The 19,675-nt window shown below is 43.5% G+C and overlaps 1 protein-coding gene across 1 annotated transcript; it reads right to left on the reverse strand.

Annotated features, from left to right (window-relative positions):
* Positions 1–174: 174 nt before the first annotated feature.
* Positions 175–16,684, reverse strand: prox3 (prospero homeobox 3). Its single transcript, XM_086197522.1, has 8 exons — positions 16,567–16,684; positions 15,596–16,051; positions 13,185–13,230; positions 7,770–9,581; positions 7,571–7,677; positions 5,411–5,523; positions 4,697–4,802; positions 175–2,396 (listed from the first exon to the last, which is right to left on the reverse strand). Exons 4-8 carry the CDS (start codon positions 9,577–9,579, stop codon positions 2,223–2,225), a joined length of 2,310 nt encoding a protein of 769 aa, XP_086053648.1. The 5' UTR covers positions 9,580–9,581; positions 13,185–13,230; positions 15,596–16,051; positions 16,567–16,684; the 3' UTR covers positions 175–2,222.
* Positions 16,685–19,675: the final 2,991 nt, after the last annotated feature.

Raw genomic sequence — 19,675 nt, forward strand, 5'->3', positions numbered from 1 at the left:
TACTAAGCCATCATCCGCATATTAGCGCCAGCGAGAATGCGATGTGTGCATGTGTGAATTGCAGAGGTAGTGTTGTAGATTAAAGGCTTAAAGTATGAAGGCATCAGTGTTGGCTACCAGGATCCGTGTGTGTGTGTGTGTGTGTGTGTGTGCAGACATAACAACTCAAGCCAGCTAGCACTTTAATTCACTTATCGATTTAAACATCCAAATTCACTTAGTTTGAATGATATAAAGAATAGAATATGTACAATATAAAAGAGAGCCCAGTCAAAGCACTTGAAAACACGTCACTAGTAAGTTTCATTGCCACAGTTATGGTGAAGTCCAAGCAGAACTGGAACCAACAACAGAAACCCAAGTTTTCTTCACACACACACACACACACACACACACACACACACACACACACACACAAAGAGTCGGGACACAGATAAGTGAAGGTAGACCTGATCAGCTGAGAGTCAAAATCCCTTAATACAACACACAGAAGTATATGTTTAATCAACAGGAGTACATCAAAGAATCAACACAAAATTCATTGTACTATTTTCAATTCGATATATCATAACTGAATTCATTTTTATTTACATTTTTGATTAGTTTGTGTCATCCTGTGCAAAAACAAACAAACTCTATTCTGACTTCTTATGGAACTAAAGACAGAAACGAATGTCCAGTGACCGACTGACTGATACCAGAGTCCTCGTCTTCAACAAGGACAACTTTGTCATCTAAAACTGTAAGAAAACGGACAAAACAACTTGCTGTTCAGCACGGAACTCAACATTTTCGGACCAGTAAACGGATAAAAAAAATAATAAATCAACGCGACGAACTGCAGGAGCCGCCTCCCCTCCCCTCCCCTCCCCCCCGGACGTGAGTTTGAAGTGAAACGGCTTCAAGCATCGACAACCAAAGTCCAGCCACGCTTCACCCAACCCTCCCGGGATAAACTTTGATCCGGAAAACTGAGACGATCACGAGACATCAAATTCCGATCAAGGAAGCGGGTGCTGCGGGAACAGATGCTACACCTCCTCCCAGTCATGGGGGGGGGGGGGGGGGGGGGGGGGACACAGCTGTACTAAATGTATGTAAATGTTGTGAGGTACAGTCAATAAATTAAAAAAAAAAAAAGATAGGTTTGAGCCTCAAGAAAATGCCAGAGAATCAATGGTCCAGTCCAGGCTTGATTGAATAGAATTCTATTTACACACACCTCTTGCCTCCAGAGGTTCTGAATTGATTCACAGATGTCAAAAAGTGTTTTCTAAATGTTTGTTAATAAATGATATTCATGCCGCAACAAAGGCGAAACTGGAGTGGGGGCAACGCCCGAGCGGGGGATTTCTATGGTCTATATACAGTAAAATGCGTAGTCAATTAAATGGCCAAATATATATATAGATATATATAAATTAAAAATAACACATTTGCTCGGCTCTGGCTTCACTGTCACTTCTGACCTACAGTTCAATGAGCGGTCAGGGGAGAGGTTGGCCATGAACTCACCCGCGTTTTACTCTGCCTTCTCCTTTGAGTCAGTCCTGAAATTAGCATCCCTACCCTTTTTTCCCGAAAGAGGAATCAATTTTAAAACAAGGAGTTCTTTTGAACTCCATCAGGACCCCGAAGGATTGGAATTGAATTGTGAAATGATATGAAAGGTTTTGTTTTTTTTGTTTTTTTACACCCATATTGTAAACTTTTATGGCAAATCTTAATAAATAAATTTAGGGGGAAAAAAAAAAACCAACCCAAAAAACATGAATATTAACTGTGAGTAGCGCGTACTTTTCCAAAAGTTCCTTGTTGGTAAGATGTCTAAAAGAGTGAACGACCAGTTGTCTAACGGTGACGCTCTTTTCAGCCCCTTTAGGCAGTTCCTTCTTCGTAGGGGTTTGATCAAAACCCCCTGTAGCAATGCTGTGACTTCACCTCAATATACGAGTGAAGAGTGTTTCTAAAGATGACTTCCCGCTCTGTCACTTTTTATTCTAGATATTTACTCTGGTCATATTCTCCAATGAGCGCACTCGTAAGAAGACTGTCCGTCGGTGTGTTCGTGTGTCCATCTGAGCACAGACGTGTCTTCTTCTATGCTACGTTTAAAATTGTAAACTTTTAAGTGAATCGTCCAAATAGTAAAATTGAAAATCCTCACAATTAATAAAGTTAATGTGTATCTGTGCCATTATCATTGCATTTGTGAGCATCCTTCAGCCAACAGGACAACCAGGCAGTCTGAAGGCATCAGGTACAGGACTGTCTAGTTTACAGATTATTTTGTATATTCCTTTCTTCCAGCAGGGGTCACTGTCTCTCCCGGTCCAAATAGCAGAGTAAAATTCCCTCAGAGCCACCTCTGACACCTCGATAAACCTCTCTGGGACCTGCGAACAGAAATCGGAAAGTCAAGGTAGAAAACACTGAATAAATTCTTCAGAGTTCCGGACGCACGAGAAAAACGGGCTCGACAATTTCACTTCCTCAAAGGAAACACCCTTGTTGAACGTTGGAAACCGAAGATCATGCCGTCAGTTTGGGACACGACTGGCGTCAATACTAAAATGGCATCGTTGCGACGCAAAATGTTTTGTATTGAGAATAAGACATTTTGAAGCAGCATGTTGAGACAATAAAAATGTATTCCTGGAGAAGATTATGATGCTCAACAATTATAAAAGCTGCACACACACACACACACATATAAATATATATATAAAAAAACATATATTTCCCTGGTTTTCATGGTGCAACTTGTCCCTCAGTGACCTTGTACTGTAGGCTTGTACTCTGCATACATTAAGCATGACCATAACATGGTGAGAGAGGTCAACAAGGTAATAACTGGCATTGTAAGCCGATGCCTGTGTGATATTTAGCGTGACATCAATTCAAAGGACCTGACATCACAGCGACTTTCCTATTTCCCTGAAAATGAACAAGGCGTTCGACTGATTGATTGACGAGCTGATCTAAAAGTCGGATTGATAGAAATGTCGCTTGTTCCCTGACAAACAGTCTCATCAGCTGGGGTCCTGTTCAAGAAAACTTGAAAATCTTTCCGTTTCTGTTTTGCTATAGTCGTAATAGTGACAGTTACACGTTACAGGTGAATAATTCCTATGTCAGTTTTCCATTTCTTACTTCATGCAGGAAGTTCATTACACCAGATTCACATCTTCCCAAATCTTGATCTGATAAAAGACTTGTTGTGAGTGATGCGAGTTTATTTCTGAGAGGCTTCAGTGTGTCTGGAGACGCCCAGGCTGAATTCGGACTGCTAACAAAGGTGGTCCACAAGGATCCGTTCTAGGTCCTGTCCCCTTCATTATTGATGCTTTAGTCGCGTCTTCTAGTGACGGTCAAAGTCCACGCTATATGCTGACGATGCTGTTTGCCGGGATACGTGCCGGGGGCAGAGTGGCTGGCTAGCAACTGAAAGGTTGCTGGTTCGATCCTCGCTTTCTCCAATGACCGTATCAAAGTGTCCTCGAGCAAGGTACTGAAACCCAAATTGCTCTTGATGAGTAAGTTGATGCTTTGCGTGGCAACCTTTACTATCAGTGTGAGAACGGGTGAGCGAGATGCCGCTGGTAAAGCTTTGAAGTAGAAAAAAACCCATCTAAATCGGTATTTAACTTTTTTTTTTTGTACTGCTGATTCAGTACAGCAACCTGCTTTACTAGAGGCAGCAGTGACGAAAATTTTGCATCAACTGAATATTATTATCTCATCATCTGGCTTGACGAGAACTTCACATAGAAGTACCTGTGAAATCTATACCTGGAAATACAGATCCTCAAAATGACTTTGTTAAGAATCGATACAGGACCTTCTTATTCCTTGTTCTAATGTTCTATGTAATGTTCTATGTCTGTGATGAAAAAGGTGGCTACCTTATATTTCAATGATTTGGGATTTCAGAATTTATTTATTTTTTATTTATTTATTTTTTTTACTTCAGACCCAATAAAGTTCAGGGCCCCTCCAGAACAGTCTAAGTTTTATTTTAGTGGCCAGACTGCTGGTAATCAGCTTCAGTGCACACTAAAAATCAGCTTATGGGCGATTTAAAAGCATAATAAAGTCATTAGTTAAATCTATTGAATTTGACTTGTTTTGGGGTTTATTGCTGCCAAATGTGATCTCAGCATCATTTCAAATTAGGGGTACATTTAATGTCTTATGATGATAAACTGATTGGTTCAACTGGCATCAGTGTGGTTCTACTGATGTCAAGGATTCATCTAGCCTTAGTGTTCCATAGGAAGGTCTATATCAGAATCATGCATATGAATACATGGGTTCAGTGTTATGTAATTGTTACCCCAAATACTGTCTTAGCATCAAAAATCTGCATATTCTTAAACTAATAGGTACACACAGCTACAGCGGCGTCATCCTCATACATGTCAGAGCAGACTACGAACACAGAAATACAATAAAACTCGGAGGCAGCTCGCTGTCGTGTTGTTATACCAACAATTACCAAGACGCTGTCTCACAAACACACAAAACACTGAAAAGTCAACCAGCGTCATCACAGAGAGGAGGTCTAGTTTTTGCGTGTGTACATTTAGCTTTTAGATCCTCCGTTGACAAAAATTTCGAAGCAGACTCGGGCTGGCATTCAAGCACTGTACCAAGTTTGACATTGAGCGTTCTGAAAGAAACAGCGTTTACACACCTGGTAGATGTTACTTTTATTATAGTGCATGTTCAGAATGCGATAAAGCTCCGTATCTCGGCCCACCCGCAGTTGGCTCTCCCTGCCCAGGCGTGGTGTACCATCCCTGGGTTGCACAGACAGACCAGAAAATTAAACTCAGTTGTAGAAAAATGATTCCTGTTGATATTAACGCAACTGTTTATTTTTGACAATCCACCTTTTGATTTTAAAGTGTTGTATAAGAAACAAAGTTTCAAGATTAAGCCTCTTCTTCTCTTTGCAGATGCTATCTGACCCAAACCTTTGAGCTTGAAATGTCATGGACTGAACCAATTCTTTTACGGGAGCTCTTAACTGTGTGGATGTGTTTGACCCTTTAAATACATGTCTAATACAATATATGAATGTAAATATGATCGAAAATCAGTTTTTCAAGTATTGCTACTAAGTCGACTTTAAAAAAAAATCCAGGCTAAATAAAATAAATGCCTTAAAATAAAGAATTTGAGGTGTTTTTAAGTTGCGAGGCGCAACTGCAGAGAAGATTAGCAGGACACCACAAGGTTTCAAGCAGTTGCATACCATGTAAAATTATGTAGAATAACAACGTCGTTATGTTAAGATTCTGGAATGCGTAGTTCTTTCTGCAAATGTCCAATTCTACATTGCAACACTGATCAGAATCGGAAAGTTTTGTAGCCAAAGATTGAACGTGAACCAGAGCAAACAAACCGGGTGAGAGCCTCACGGACAGCCTGTCGTGCAAACCGCTCCATCTGGATGTAGAAGAACTCTCTGAAGTTACTAAACCACTTAATCATCTGGGAGGTCACGCAGCGGTTAAACTAAGCAGTGGACAGAAAAACAGACAGATATGAGTGAGCAGGTAAGGACAGTATTTACTGTGACATATTAATTTATCCTTGAAAACAGGTTAAACCAGAGTTTTAGGTCAAGCGAGAAATGAATTCAGAAATTCATTCCAATTCGTATTGAAAGACTGCGATAGTTGATGATAAGATGGAGAGGCCATTTTTTTTGTGTTGCGATTGTGATGGATGCATTGATTAGGAGGGGTGAATAAGATTTCACTCTTTCAAACTCATAACTTCCCTTGTCTCCAATCTGGGTCACTGGACCAATATTCATCATTTCTCTTTCGATTCAAACAAAGTTAGTCAGCAGGGGTTAATCCCGGCTCGTGACAGTTCAAATAGAACCTGTGTCACAACCTGGGATATTTTAATCACCCCGCAATCGCGTCAGTATCCAAATGTCATATTCTGTTAGCGGTTTAAGTTACCTATTTTCACGCCAAGAGAAAGCCTTCCTGAGTGCACCCTTGCACGTTGGAGTCACATTACCAAGATAGCCCGTGCCAATAACACCTGCAAACCTACTGAAGTGAAGTACTACAGACGTAGCACAAGATCTGCCTGGGTTGCTGCCTGCCGTTGTTGTCATCTCGACTGTATGGAAATTTCTAATAGGAATTCCTGTGTAGTGTCCAGTGTTTACATTCTATAATACTATATGTATTTGCATTATGCATGTTTCAGCCCTTGGTGACTCTAACTGCATAAAGTAGCTTGTGAGTAAGCTATGAGCTTCATAAATACTCAGTATTACTTGATAGCTCTGAACTACCCTTTCTGGAAACACCTGACATCTCTGTGGTGATTAGCCCACTCGACATTTGCCCCGGAGAGCCTGGAGTGTTAATTCAGCCTTCATTCATTTGCCTTAGACTGCTGGACCATGCGACTGCAGATAGATGTTTCTTAAACCACAGTCTATGTGTACCACACAGGAACTGTGTAACTGCTCATCATCACATGTGTTAGCCACCGCATATCGTAATGGTTAGCTGGTGATCACATACCTAGCGGACTGTGAATCATACCGTGGTCGTGGATTTAAGCACACACGAGCCAAAGTTTCTGAGCAGATGTTCACAACTTGGAAAAATGGACAAAAATATACTACCGACAGTAACACCGAAGGGCAACACTTGACAATACATTAATAACGATTAGTTAATGCTAAGAGTGCTACGAGTAAGAGTAACCATTACTTGAGCATAATTAACGTTTATGAATGCTCTTTGTGACCATCTGGTAGAGTAGGAACAGCTTAACAGTAAACTAAATGAGTAAAATCGACTCTGCTGCAAGAAACATGATGAAAAAATGCCCTCATTTATTATGATCTATGTCCTTATTACATATCAGTCATGATAGTGATGCTGAAAATAGAAGTCATGCATACCAGCAGGACCCATATTGCTGAAACGGTGGGTAAATTTGTACATTTTTTCCAATAATATCTCTGTATTCCAGGTCCATTTTATTTATATAGCACTAATTCAGTGCAAATGTCAGATCGTGAAACTTTCTGAATTAATTTAGTTTAAAAAGACTCAACAATTCCCCATGAGCAAGAGATTCTGCAAAAAACATGAAACTTGAACGAAGCCCAGGCTCTATGTGGGCAACCGTCTGCTTTGACCGATTGGGGTGAAAGAGAGAGAAAAAGAGAGAGAGATACTGATAGAAACCTTTCACCTGCAAGAGTCAAACTTTTTTGGTTTTTTTAATTGTGGCATTATGACTGCTGTTTGAGTAAAATATCTCTACACTTGTTCCACAAAGTATCACAGAAAATTTAGAATCTTTAAGCCGTTTGAGTTGGATACAGTCAGTAGATTCTCAAAGGGTTCAGATACACTAACTAAATATACATTCAGCGCAAAACTTTCAGTTTCTTTCTCAGTATTTTGCACTCTAAGCCATATTTTTTAAGTTGAATGTGCACTATTTTCAGACCTCAACATCAGCCACACGGCTTTGAATTTCAAACCTGGATTCAGCACTGTGATGGGGGCATACACACCTTGACATCAGGGAAGTATGTCTTAAGCGTGTTGGAGCTTGGATAGCGTGTGTAGAAGAACATGAGCTTGGCTTTCTTCAAGTGGCATGGAGACAAACCCTCCTGGGTGTATATATGAGGCCAGTTAAGGAGGAACCCACGTTACACACAAACACATACCCTCCTCCCTCACTTCACACCCCTTGCTGGCAAAAGGATATTCCCCCAGCAGTTAGGTAAAGCTCTCCACCATCCATCCCTCCGCCTCCTCTCATCCCCCTCTCCCTCTCCCTACCTCCATGAGCATGACGACCCAGAGAGGGATCGAGGTGACCAAGCAGCGGGAGTGGGGGAAAGGAAGGGTGAGACGAAAACTCCAAGAAAGGGTCGGAGGTGAGATAGTCCTTACGGGATGGGGGGATGTGAGAGAGCTGAGGATGGTGGAGGGAGCGGGAAAAGAGTTGCTGCATGGAGTAGTGGAGGAGTGGTAGAGGAAGAGGGGGAGGAGGAGGAGGTGGTGGAGGAGGGGGTGCAGGGAAAGAAGATGAGGAAGATGAAGAGGAGGAGGAGGATGGATGAAAGGTGGAGGAAGCGTCCTTAGATTGCGAGGTTTGGGGTAATAGGGGGGGATGAGAGAGGGGAGGATGGCGAAGCAGGGAGGGGTGATGCAGGGAGAGGTTTGGGTGAGAGGGATTTAGGGGATTAGACAGGGGTGGGCCAAGAAGTGGGTGGGTCTTTCGTATATCAGGTGACCTCTGAAGGGCTAATGGTATCGACGGATCTGTCCGGTCAGTGCGTTGGGGCTGCGCAGGAGGAAAGCTGCTAATTTTTTGAAGCTGCTTTGCTCTTTCAACATCCTGCCCTGCTGTCATCTCCTCCCTACCTCTCATTTTTTCCTCCTCTCTTCCTCTTGTTAACAGTCCCATCCACACTCCCCTCCCTCCCCCTCCATCGTTTCCTGTGTCTGACGAGAGGAAGGAGATGGCTGTAGGAGAAGAGGAGGGCTTGAAATCTGTTGTTTCTGTATAAAGACGGAGGACCCGGTCAATGACTCTGGCCACAGCGCTGCCAAGCTCCAGCTTCAGCGCTTGAGCAAACTTCTGCCCTCCCTCCTCGTTCTCTTCTTCTACCCCTTTTTCCCAATCTCCTTTTACCAGCCCACCACAGTCCAACCACAACCCCGCTCCCTCCATCAAGCCCCCTAAGTGCAACCCTCTTCCTCTTTGCATCCTCTTTTCACAGTCTTTTTGCCTCTTATCTCTTTGTTTGTGATTGCTGAAGCTGTCAAAAGGAGGGCCAGAAAGAAGGGAGAAAGGCTCATTTGACATCTGTCCCCCGTCAACGTCTTCTTCATCATACATCCCCTCTGCAATGTCCTCATCCTCTATCATCCCTCCTCTGTTTCCATGCCCACACCTTTTCTTCTCCTCCTCTGCGATGTTCTTCTCCCCAAAAGCCCTCCACACTTTCTCTTGCAGGACCTGCAGTCTCTCTCTTGCTTCCTCCAGCTGCTCCTTCAGCTCCTCTCTCTTCCGTCTCCTCCCCTCCCTCTCTCCCTCCGTTTTTCTGCCTCCCTCCTCCTTCTCGCCATCTCTCTGTCGACTCTCAAGCTTCAACCTCTTCACTCTCAGGATGTCTTGATTCCACTCTGCTGCAAGGGCAGCATCACTTTGTCTCTTCTTCGCCCTCAGCAAGCTCTCCTCTCCTTCCATCAAACCCTCCTCTCTTCTTTCTACCTCTCGCTCTACCTGTCCATCTCCCTCTCCTCTATCGTCATCCAAAATTCCGTCTTCCAGTTGTCTATCGAGATTTGCGTTACGTGTGGCGAGCGGCCCTCCAATCCTCCTGGGTGTTGCGCCAGCCTGGAGGAGGTGGTGGATGAGGGGGAAGCCAGGTGGTCTGAAGGTTGGAGGTGGGCAACCTGCACTGGGCTGAGGATGAACTCCAAGCACATCTGTAGAGCAGAGGGGGGGTGCAAATGTGTGCATCTGGGGAGGACAGTCATCAAAAAGATCCGTGGGGGAATCCATCGCTGGAAAGAGACGGAAAAAGATTGTTGTTGCTATTTGTGTCTTTTTGCACCAGGAGAGGGTGGGTTAGGGGGGTAATTCATGATCTGGCAGTCATGAATGTTTTGTTCAAAAGTCACACATTTCAGCAGTCTACATTGGTTCAACTGAGCCCATTACAAATCGAATGCATCTTCTTAATGCCTTAAAGGGGTGTTTAGCCATCTAAATTATGCTGGTTTTACATGGGCAGATGCTGAGATATTCTCAAAAATAATCAATTAGAAGCTTCTTGGGATGAGAAGCGAAAAGTCCTCCCTTCCAAGAGGTGAGTCCAGCTGCCTACACTGATTATTCTTGAGAATCACGATGACCTGGATGACTGAGCACCTACACAAATGCATGCAGAGGTATCTATCTCTAAGAATTCTGATGCAACCTCAGTACAATGAGGATGAATAGTATTTGTAGGAATAAAACTTTTTTTTCCCCCCTGATTATCCAGTCCAAAGCAAATCTCAGAGGTTTTGCTTTTGAATTATCAGACATTCCTCTGTTACTGGGTAAAAATTATGTGATACCACTAAATGTATTTGTTGCCTTTAGTCCCCAACATGGTGGAAAGATAATTTGTTCTTAGGTTAACATATCCATCCATCTATAGATAGATACACACCTGTCAGTAGTTTGGACGCACCTTCTCATTCAAGGTTTTGCTTTACTTGAACTACTTTCTACATTGTAGGTACATACTGAAGGCATCAAATATATGAAGCAAGATGTATGGAATTATGTAGCAAAGAAAAATAGTGAAATAACTGTAGATATGTTTTATATTTTAGATTCCTTTGCTTTGTTGCCAGCGCTGCAAACCCTTGGCCTCCTCTCAATGAGCTTCATGACGTCATCACCTGAAATGGTTCCCACCTCACAGGTTCGCCTTGTCAGGGTTCATTTGTGGAAGTTCCTGCCTTCTTAAAGGGGTTGGGAGCATCAGTTGTGTTGTGAAGTCAGGTTGGTGCACAGCTGACAGCTCTTTTTGACAACTGGTAGAATTCAAATCATGGCAAGAACCAATCAGCTAAGTTAAGAGAAACGACAGTCCATCATGACTTTAAGACCTGAAGGTCAGTCAGTCTAGAAAACTGCCAAACTTTGAATGTGTCCTCAAGTGCAGTCGCTAAAACCATCAAGCGCTACGATGAAACTGGTTCCCATGAGGACCCCCCAGGAGAGGAAGACCAAGAGTCTCCTCTGCTGCTGAGGATGGGTTCATCTGAGTCGCCAGCCTCAGAAATCACAAGTCAACAGCACCTCAGGTTAGAGCTCAGATTAATGCCACACAGAGTTCTAGTAGCAGACACGTCTCTACGTCAACTGTTCAGAGGAGACGGCGCCAATCAGGCCTTGATGGTCGAAAGGCTGCTAAGAAACCTCTCCTGAGGAAAAGCAACAAGCAGAGATTTGTTTGGGCCAAGAAACACAAGGAATGGACAGCAGACCAGTGGAAGTCTGTGCTTTGATCTGCTGAGTCCAAATTAGATCTTTGGTTCCACCTATCGTGTCTTTGTGAGACAGAAAAGGGGAACGGATGGTCTCTACATGCATGGTTCCTGCTGTGAAGCATGGAGGAGGAGGTGTGATGGGGGGGGGGGGCTTTGCTGGTGACACTGTTGGGCATTCATTCAAAGTTGAAGGCAAACTGAACCAGCACGTCTCTTTAGGTACTCCGGCTTCCTCCCACAGTCCAAAGACATCAAGAGGGGACGAGGCTGATTGATACTCTAAATTGACCGTAGGTGTGACTGTGAGTGTGAATGGTTGTCTGTCTCTATGTGTTGGTCCTGTGATGGACTGGTGACCTGTCCAGGGTGAACCCCGCCTCTCGCCTGAAGGCTGCTGGGATAGGCTCCACCCCCCTGCGACCCTTAACAGGAATAAGCGGAAGAAAATGGATGGATGTCTGTGTGAGGGCTGTTTGACCTAGAAGGAGAGTGATGGAGGGCTGCGCCTGATGACCTGGCCTCCACGGTCACCTGACCTCAACCCAGTCTAGATGTTTGGGATGAGATGGACCGCAGTGTGAAGGCAAAAGAACCAACAAGTGCTCAGCATCTCTGGGAACTCCTTCAAGACTGTTGGAGAACCATTTCAGGTGACGACCTCATGACGCTCATCAAGAGAACGCCAAAAGTGAGCAGAGCGGGAATCAAAGCAAAGGGTGGCTATTTTGGAGAATCTGAAATAGAAAACATGTTTGGAGTAATTTTACACTTTCTTGATTACTACATAATTCCATATGTGTTCCTTCATAGTACTGATGCCTTCAGTGGGAACCTACCATGTAAAAAGTTACGAAAATAAAGAAAAACCATTGAATGAGAAGGTCTGTCTAAACTTTGGACTAGTAGTACACACACACACACATACATGTATTTAATAAATATACATGTATATATATGTAGAGAGAGAGCGACATGAATTGTTTTGTATGGATTGCATGTATATCCACTTCAATAACATCAATTAAAACCTATGTGAAGAAAAAAACACAGGCAGTACAGGTCACAACTGGGTGAGCCGTTTGGACCTTTTGTCACTGAACATCTTAATTTGAGTCATTATCCAAATATGATCGCCTCCAACATGCATATCTTGTATCTACACATTTAAAGTTGCAATGTCTCGCTTAAGGCACGTCCCGGTGGTTTTCACATCCCACGAGAAATAACCTCAATAAACATTCATCTCATTTAGACCGCGCTCTTCCAGATCACCAGGGTACACCGGAAGTCTACGAGTAAATGCGTACAAACGTAAAAGGACAAGGTCATAACGAGTATTTTTGAAATGTCAAACTGCGCTAATTTTGTAATTCATAATAGATTTTGATGTCAAAAGCCCAAAGCTTGCTCACAAACTTAAAGCTCTGGCTTTGCTGTTCACATGAATACAGGCAAACAGAGTCTTGAAAGATCTCCAGTGCAGGCAAAGTTTTCCAAAGGATCACTTTGGTGTTTTCATTTGATTGAAAGGGCAAATTGCATCAAAGAAGATATGTTTTGGAAAATACCGGCGTGCATATGCACGAGGCTTAAGATGACACAGGAAGTTGTGCCGCACTAATTCTTTTGTAATTGTGCTAAAACTACATTTTCATCGAGTGGGAAAGAAGAGTTGATTGACGTGGAACACGAATTGTACAGAGCTGAGAAAATGTCAGTAATGCGGCAATATTTCACACCTAATATCCAAGTACGGTACAGTACGGGGTGATTGTCAAAGTAGATGATGACACACGTTTCTGGAGCTTCCTTCACTGTGTGTGTTAGTTCATGTATGCTAACCTGAGCAGTGCAATGCAACAACAATGACATCATATCACCTCCAAACAGGGTTTGTAGGGTATACGTTTGTTCAGCACATAACATTTTTAACACACTGGTATCGGATCAATACTTATTTACGATTACGAGTACGATTACTGATTCAGAACATCTAGAAATACGCCATGTTATCTAGACGTAAAACCCCCTGAGGTTAGAATGTGACGCAGCATAACCACAGAACGTTGGCGAATTAATAGATGCATATCGTGGTGTGACTGGTTCATAACTCCTACTTACCTTCGCGGTGCAGCAGGACAGGACAAAAGCCACTACTGCTTTGGAGCTGGAAAAACACAAGGATATGCTGTGAGAGTGCAATAGAATGAAGAATGGTTTTAGCAGTTTACATTTAACCTCGTGGCCTTCTTATTTGTTATATGTGATTAAAAAAAAAAGAACAGGCAATTGAAGAAAGAGGGGGAAAAACACAGTGGTCGGTGCGGTGGATTAATATCTGGCTCATGATCTTTGTCTCGTGCGATCCGCCTCTCTTCATTCTATTTTTCCTGTACTCTTTAATACCTGCTGTCAAAGTCATTAAAAAAGGTCATAAAATATCAGGAGACAAAATGGATTTGTATTCTTTTCCAACTTGCTGGAACACCTTTCATTTCAACTGGTTCTGCATCGCCTGTTCACGATACCCGGGTGGACAGCGGTGAATAATCGTCGATTTTTGCCAGTCAATCGAGATAGAAAAGAGCAACCCCCATCCACTTTTTAACACTCAGTAACCTTCCCTATCTCCTGATGCCCCCAACTCCCTTTTCCTTCCTCTCAATTCCTCCCTCATCCCCTGGTCTCTGTTATCAGTTCAGGCAGCTTGTTAAGCGCTGTTTGATCAGTGTGTTTACCGTCAAACACACACGCTCTCTCTCACACATGGTGGTTGGAGCGAGGCTTGAGAGAGAGTGGCTAACAATGGTCAATGGTCCTTTGGGACTGAAATGGAGTGAGCGCCGCATGTATGTATGTGATTGAGTGTATACGCAAAAAAAAAAAAAAAAAAAAAAAAAATTAGTGTGTGAACAGTAGTCCTACTCAGCTTTGATAAAACCCTTAATCCACTTCAGAAGGATACACTACCACTCAAACGGAGAGATGGATGGGCAATACACGGACAGATGCAAAGAAATTTGACTAGATAGATAGGTAGATATGCGCGGAGGTCCGCTGGTGAAACACGAAGAGAATAATCCCCCTATAAATAGCTAAATATCAATTATTCAAATGCCCTCTCCTCTGTACTATAACGCAGCACAGATGGCAAGCAAGCCAATGCGCTTATATCAGGGACAGATTAGCTTTTCAAAGCCAGCGGAAAGCTGCACAAAATATTAACACAGAGCAGCGAAAGCTATTAACCACTCCATTTGATGTGGTGCAGGGACTTCTCTCACTGGGCGAGCTGATAGGAATACACAATATACTGGTGTCAGGAACAGTTTTGGGAAATTTGAATCTAATTGGGATTCATTTTGACAGATATTACGTATTGATACGTATGGTGAGATTTTGTTGTTGTTGTTGCATGGATTGGTACCAAAAGAAGTTTTCTCAAATGCATAACTGCAGCAGCGTGATCATTTATTTATTTTTATTTTTTTTTGGACACACTTGGCCTTTCATCAAATTTATTATTGCACTATCCAACTTCCATCGGGGCATCGCAACAAATCACGCTGTGGTTTTGATAAAACGCAGATTAGATGTTCAGCCCTGATATTCAAAACCAATATAGCTGGTAGGATTATGGTTTAACTCATCCAGTATGTTCCAAAAACTGGGTTTGATCGTGTGTCAGGGTGCAAATTAAACACAATTTTTTTTAAGGATCCAGTGTAACGATCCCATCCATCCATCCATCCGTTTACTATACTTCTTATCCGTTGAGGGGTGGGGGCTGGAGCCTATCCAAGCTGACACTGGACGAGAGGCGGGGTTCACCCTGTGCTGGTCGCCTGTCCATCGCAGGGCCACCAGGAGCAATTAGGGCTTCATTATTTCACTCAAAGATACTTAGACATGGTCACCGGTGGAGGCGGGGCTCGAACCAGCCACCCTCGGCTTGCTAGACGGTCGCTCCACTTTTGAGCCATGCCGCCCCTACCCCCACTCTCAATTATCCTGTGATTATGCATTTAAATATGACTTTTAATTAGACATGTACAGTAGGACTACCTACTTGTCAGGCTTCACCCTAAGCAACGAGGGTCTTCATCAACCCAGATGTTCAGGGTATACACAACGTTTCAAATACATTTCAAAAGGAGGACAACATCATGTGGGTCATCCATCAATCCATAAATCAATCGATCTATCTTATTACTTTTACTGATTTTTTTTTTTTTTTTTTTTTTTTTGAAGCTTAAAGTGTGAAACTTCCGCGTGGCGAGATCTGTGCCGCACGCGAGAGGAATCGGCTTTGGCCATTCTGACGCACGAGCTGTCAGTTGGTGTGTGTGCGCGCGCGCGCGCGCCTGCGGTGCGTCCTGTGACTAATTGGCAGGGTTGGACTAATGTCGCAGTATGAAAAAAAAAAAAAAAAAAAAAAAAAAACAGAAAACAGAACGAGCGCACCGAAAGGCCAACGGTACTGACACCGACTCCTGCTAGCTTAGTATTTGAAGTTTAGAAAATGAACTCACTTGCGGTCAAAGAGAAGCTCCAGCGGTGTCCCTTCACTGTAGCTGTCGATTCCCGCAGCCGTTTTGTGTGGCTTCTGCCTCGGTCGACTGTCGTTAGCTGGCACCGGCCAGGCTTCGGACATAGGTGTAGACAGAGAGGAAGCAGACAGCTGCGAGTTTCCGCTATATTTCTCCTTTGTTCCTCAACACTTTCACTCTGTTATCAACCGCCTCCCCTTTACTCGAGTTGTGAGCAGGTTATTTTCCCCTCTCCCTCATCTGCCCATCTCTCTCTCCCTCTCTCTCTCGCTCTCTCTCTCTCTGGTTGGAATCATCCTCAAGCGCTGCGCCCGGTGTGAAGTGGAACACAGTGGGCGGGCAGGCGGACTGGAGAGCGGTCCACTTGACGGCCCGGTCCCTCCCATGTTGGCATGACCTCCAGTCTCTCTCTCTCTCTTTCTCTCTCTCTCTCTCTCTCTCTCTCTCTCACACACACACACACACACACACACATAAGCATAATCTTGATTGACACCCTAACTCAGAAATTAAGTTTTTCTTTTTCACATTGGGACCAGTCTCTGGTCCCCACGGAGATGAGAGTTATGCTATGGTGAGAGTTTATACCAGAAACGGCCTTCAAAAATGGGCAGAAACCATCTCACACGCTCACAGAGGACACTCAAACTGACTACTAATGTCGCGTCGTTGCACTTGCTTGTTCGATAAAGGATCATCAAAAGTTTGGCACAGATCATTCTCTCCCCGTTCTCCTTTGACCAAAGCCGAGCCGCAGTTTTCGGCGATTCCTCGGAAAAAAACAAACACCAAAACGGTGCCTTTTTAGTCCTCGTGGACGTCGCACAAAGTGTCTCACACTTTGTGCGACGTCCTTATAACAAATATTTAAAAAACTAAACAAAAACTAACATAGTCCCCATGAGACACACTTCATCGCCTGGTGTGAGGATTACAATCCTTCAGAAACTTACAAGGTAGCAGGTTTTGGGCTTGTCTGTTCATCCCATTCTCATTCCGGCAATATCTCAAAACACCTGGCTGGAATTTCTTCTAATCTGGCACAAAAGTCCACCGGGACTCAAGGATGAACTAATTAAAAAAAGACAAAAAAAACAAACAACAACAAAAAAAAGTTTTGGCGGTCAAAGGTTAAGATCACTTTGACAGGCACGCATGGTGGAGGCGCAACTGCGGCGCGTAAAAGTTGGTTCTTTAACTCTGCTTCCTGTATTTTTTGAACGTATTTTAAGCCCGAATGAAGGTGTCGGCCTTTTTTACTTCAACCACCTTCTAAACCTTACAATGATGATGATGATGATCTTACAGTGAAAAATCTGTTTGTTTGGTTGTTTGTTCTCGCTCGTTTTCAGCGGACCCCTTGAAGGTGGAACGTGCTCCCATGACGATTTGCGACGACGCCATGCTGGAGGATATAAACTCCAAAGGCTGTATTCCCAAGTGAAACCTGAGTGATTATTCATTAACAGGTTTATCTCGCAGGAATGCACGAAGCCGAGCACGGAAACTGAACATATATCCGTGTTCATTATAACCAGATTACATGCAGGTGTAACTTCTTTTTTTTTAACCGCTCAAAGCAATTTGTACGCAAGTGTGTTTCTAGGAGACACTAAAGTGGATGCTGGATCTTGAACGTTATACACTTTTTTTCTACCTGTTGCTGGGAATGTTGCTCGAATAAATGCTGCTACAAACAGAAAACAGGACTGTTTTTCACCCCTATTTCATTCCGTTTCTTCCTTGTTTTTTGTTGTTGTTGTTGTTTTTTAGCAAAACATTGCTTTTCTTCAAATCCAACACATCTCCAACCGACCCTCCCGTCCCCAATCCACTCCCTCATCTCTTTATTTCTCTACTTCTGATTAAAAATGGTCAGGCACTGACTGAAAGGTCACAGTTGTTATGGAAACAAGGCTGGTAACAAAAGCTGGACACACAACAGTACAGAAGGGAAAGAAAGATGGGGGGGAGATGGGGAGAGAGAGCGAGAGAGAGACAGAGAGAGATGTATGTCTGACAGATAAACGGAGAGGGCAGGGAGGGCTGAATTTATTTAAAAAACAAATACTGAGCGAGAGATGAGGATGTCAATGATGTCAGCATCCGCAATGATAAATAACAAAAGATAATACTAGGATTTCGTCATCCCGGAAAGGTGATCGAAGCAAATAGGTGTGTGTGTGTGTAAGTGTGTGCTTTACAGGCAGAATACAATTGATATATGGATGCGCAACACAAGCTGAAGACCACTAAAAGCCTGCAAAAAAGCCTAAAATTTTGAGCGTGTGTTTGTGTGTGTGTGTGTGTGTGTGTGTGTGTGTGTGAGTGAGAACATCATTTCTCTGAGGGCTTATGTTATGTAAACTACTCTAACACTCTCTCACTCATGCACACACATGCATACACTTCAGCACAAGCATGAAGGTGCCAGCCATATAAATAGGACATCCAAAAGTGAAACATATAGAAAGAATGGGGGTTTAAAAAAAAAGAAAAAGAAGAACATTAAGTCCAAAGACTTGATAGGATGGGCGAACAAGTACAGCAAAAGAAAGAGAGAGGGCAAAAAGGGAAGGGGTGAGGTCGGACAGAGATGAAATGATCAATAGATGGCATAAAGTGTACGTTCATTGATTGGCTTCCAGGGAGAGGGTGATGGGGAGGCAGAGTGAGTGGTAGAGCGGAAGTAGGGAGGAGAGGTTAAAGAAAGAATACAGGCACAACAGAGGAAAAAAGAAGAGACACGGAGAGGGAGGTGGGAAATAGATACATGCTAAAATGAAGGGTGACAGGCGGATGAATACCGCTTTTCTTATGGAGACCTAAGAACGTACTTTAAAGAACACGATTATGTGCCAGATTCGAAGACGGTCTGCAAAACTTCAAAGACAGGCTGATGAGGAGGTAGGCACATAAAACCTCACGTCGGGATAAAAATGTACATCAAGGTACTGATGAGAGGAACTAAATTACCGATTTAAACAGTAACGGAATCCAACGTCTAATGGTTAGAGGGCTTAACTGAGTACCACCAGCGAAGAAGAGTCGGTGTTCCCTCTATAAGAAAGGCATGGCAACAACAAAGCTTCGAGGCCTCAGCTGAAACTGTGGTTGTCAAATATTTTCTTCAGTTCCCACCTCAGACAAAATAAATACACCTAAGTATCACCATTATGACCAAAGATAAAACTATGGTAGCGTAGCCTGCTCTTCGCCGCTACAGCAGGGGCGGGCAACATTTTTTCACAGAGGGCCGCACTGGTTTGGATCAAGCAAGTGAGGGTCAGCACTGGAAAATCCAAAGGAACGATGGAAAAAAGCCATGCTTGAATGTGTTGGTGAATGTCAACGTTTCTCAACCGTACGTTTCCGTCCGGTCCAAGGTTATAACTGCAAGATCAATCATTTGCACGTTGATGATATTTATCGGCACATTGATCACTGATGAAAAACGCCGCATTGTGTTATCAATATGTGAACATGTATAAAAAAAAAAGTAACTGGGCTGTGTTTGTTTTTTTTGGTATTGGTTATCTCATCCAGCGTGATGGAGACATGAGTGAAGTCAGCAGCCAGCAGCCAGCTGAAGCCTCTATTGGAATCATGTTTACTAGCAGTACAGACCGAGTACAGGCCCCTACGAAATGCGCATACCAAAGGGTGATGCGGCGCCAGCGCAACTCAAATGCACGCGCGGTGGCTACGCATCAGAGGCGCGCGGCAGAGAGTTTTCTAAACTCATCTGAAAGTTTATAACTGTCGGTCGGAGCAAAGCGCCGGCGCTAGCAATTAGGTAGAGGCAAGCAGCACAGGACAGGTATCGGCCTTGTGCTCATCAGCGGGACAACACGGGAGTTCAAGAGTTTGTCGTCTTCTCTGGGTGCTACAGCTGATGATTGCTTCAAGGTTGTTTGTTTTTCGCTGAATGCCCCCACGATAATATTTCGCTCCATCGTTATTGTTGTCATCTCCAGTTCCCTCCAGATCACCTGCTACTGAGCGACTGGTGTGGCGCACGTTTGGAAAGGGGACCTGGAGTGCTTCGGCGCGTCACGGTTT

Source organism: Aulostomus chinensis, chromosome 24, assembly GCF_037954235.1.
Source record: "Aulostomus chinensis isolate RoL2024-O1b breed Wild chromosome 24, RoL_Achi_v1.0, whole genome shotgun sequence".
Taxonomy (NCBI): Eukaryota; Metazoa; Chordata; class Actinopteri; order Syngnathiformes; family Aulostomidae; genus Aulostomus; species Aulostomus chinensis.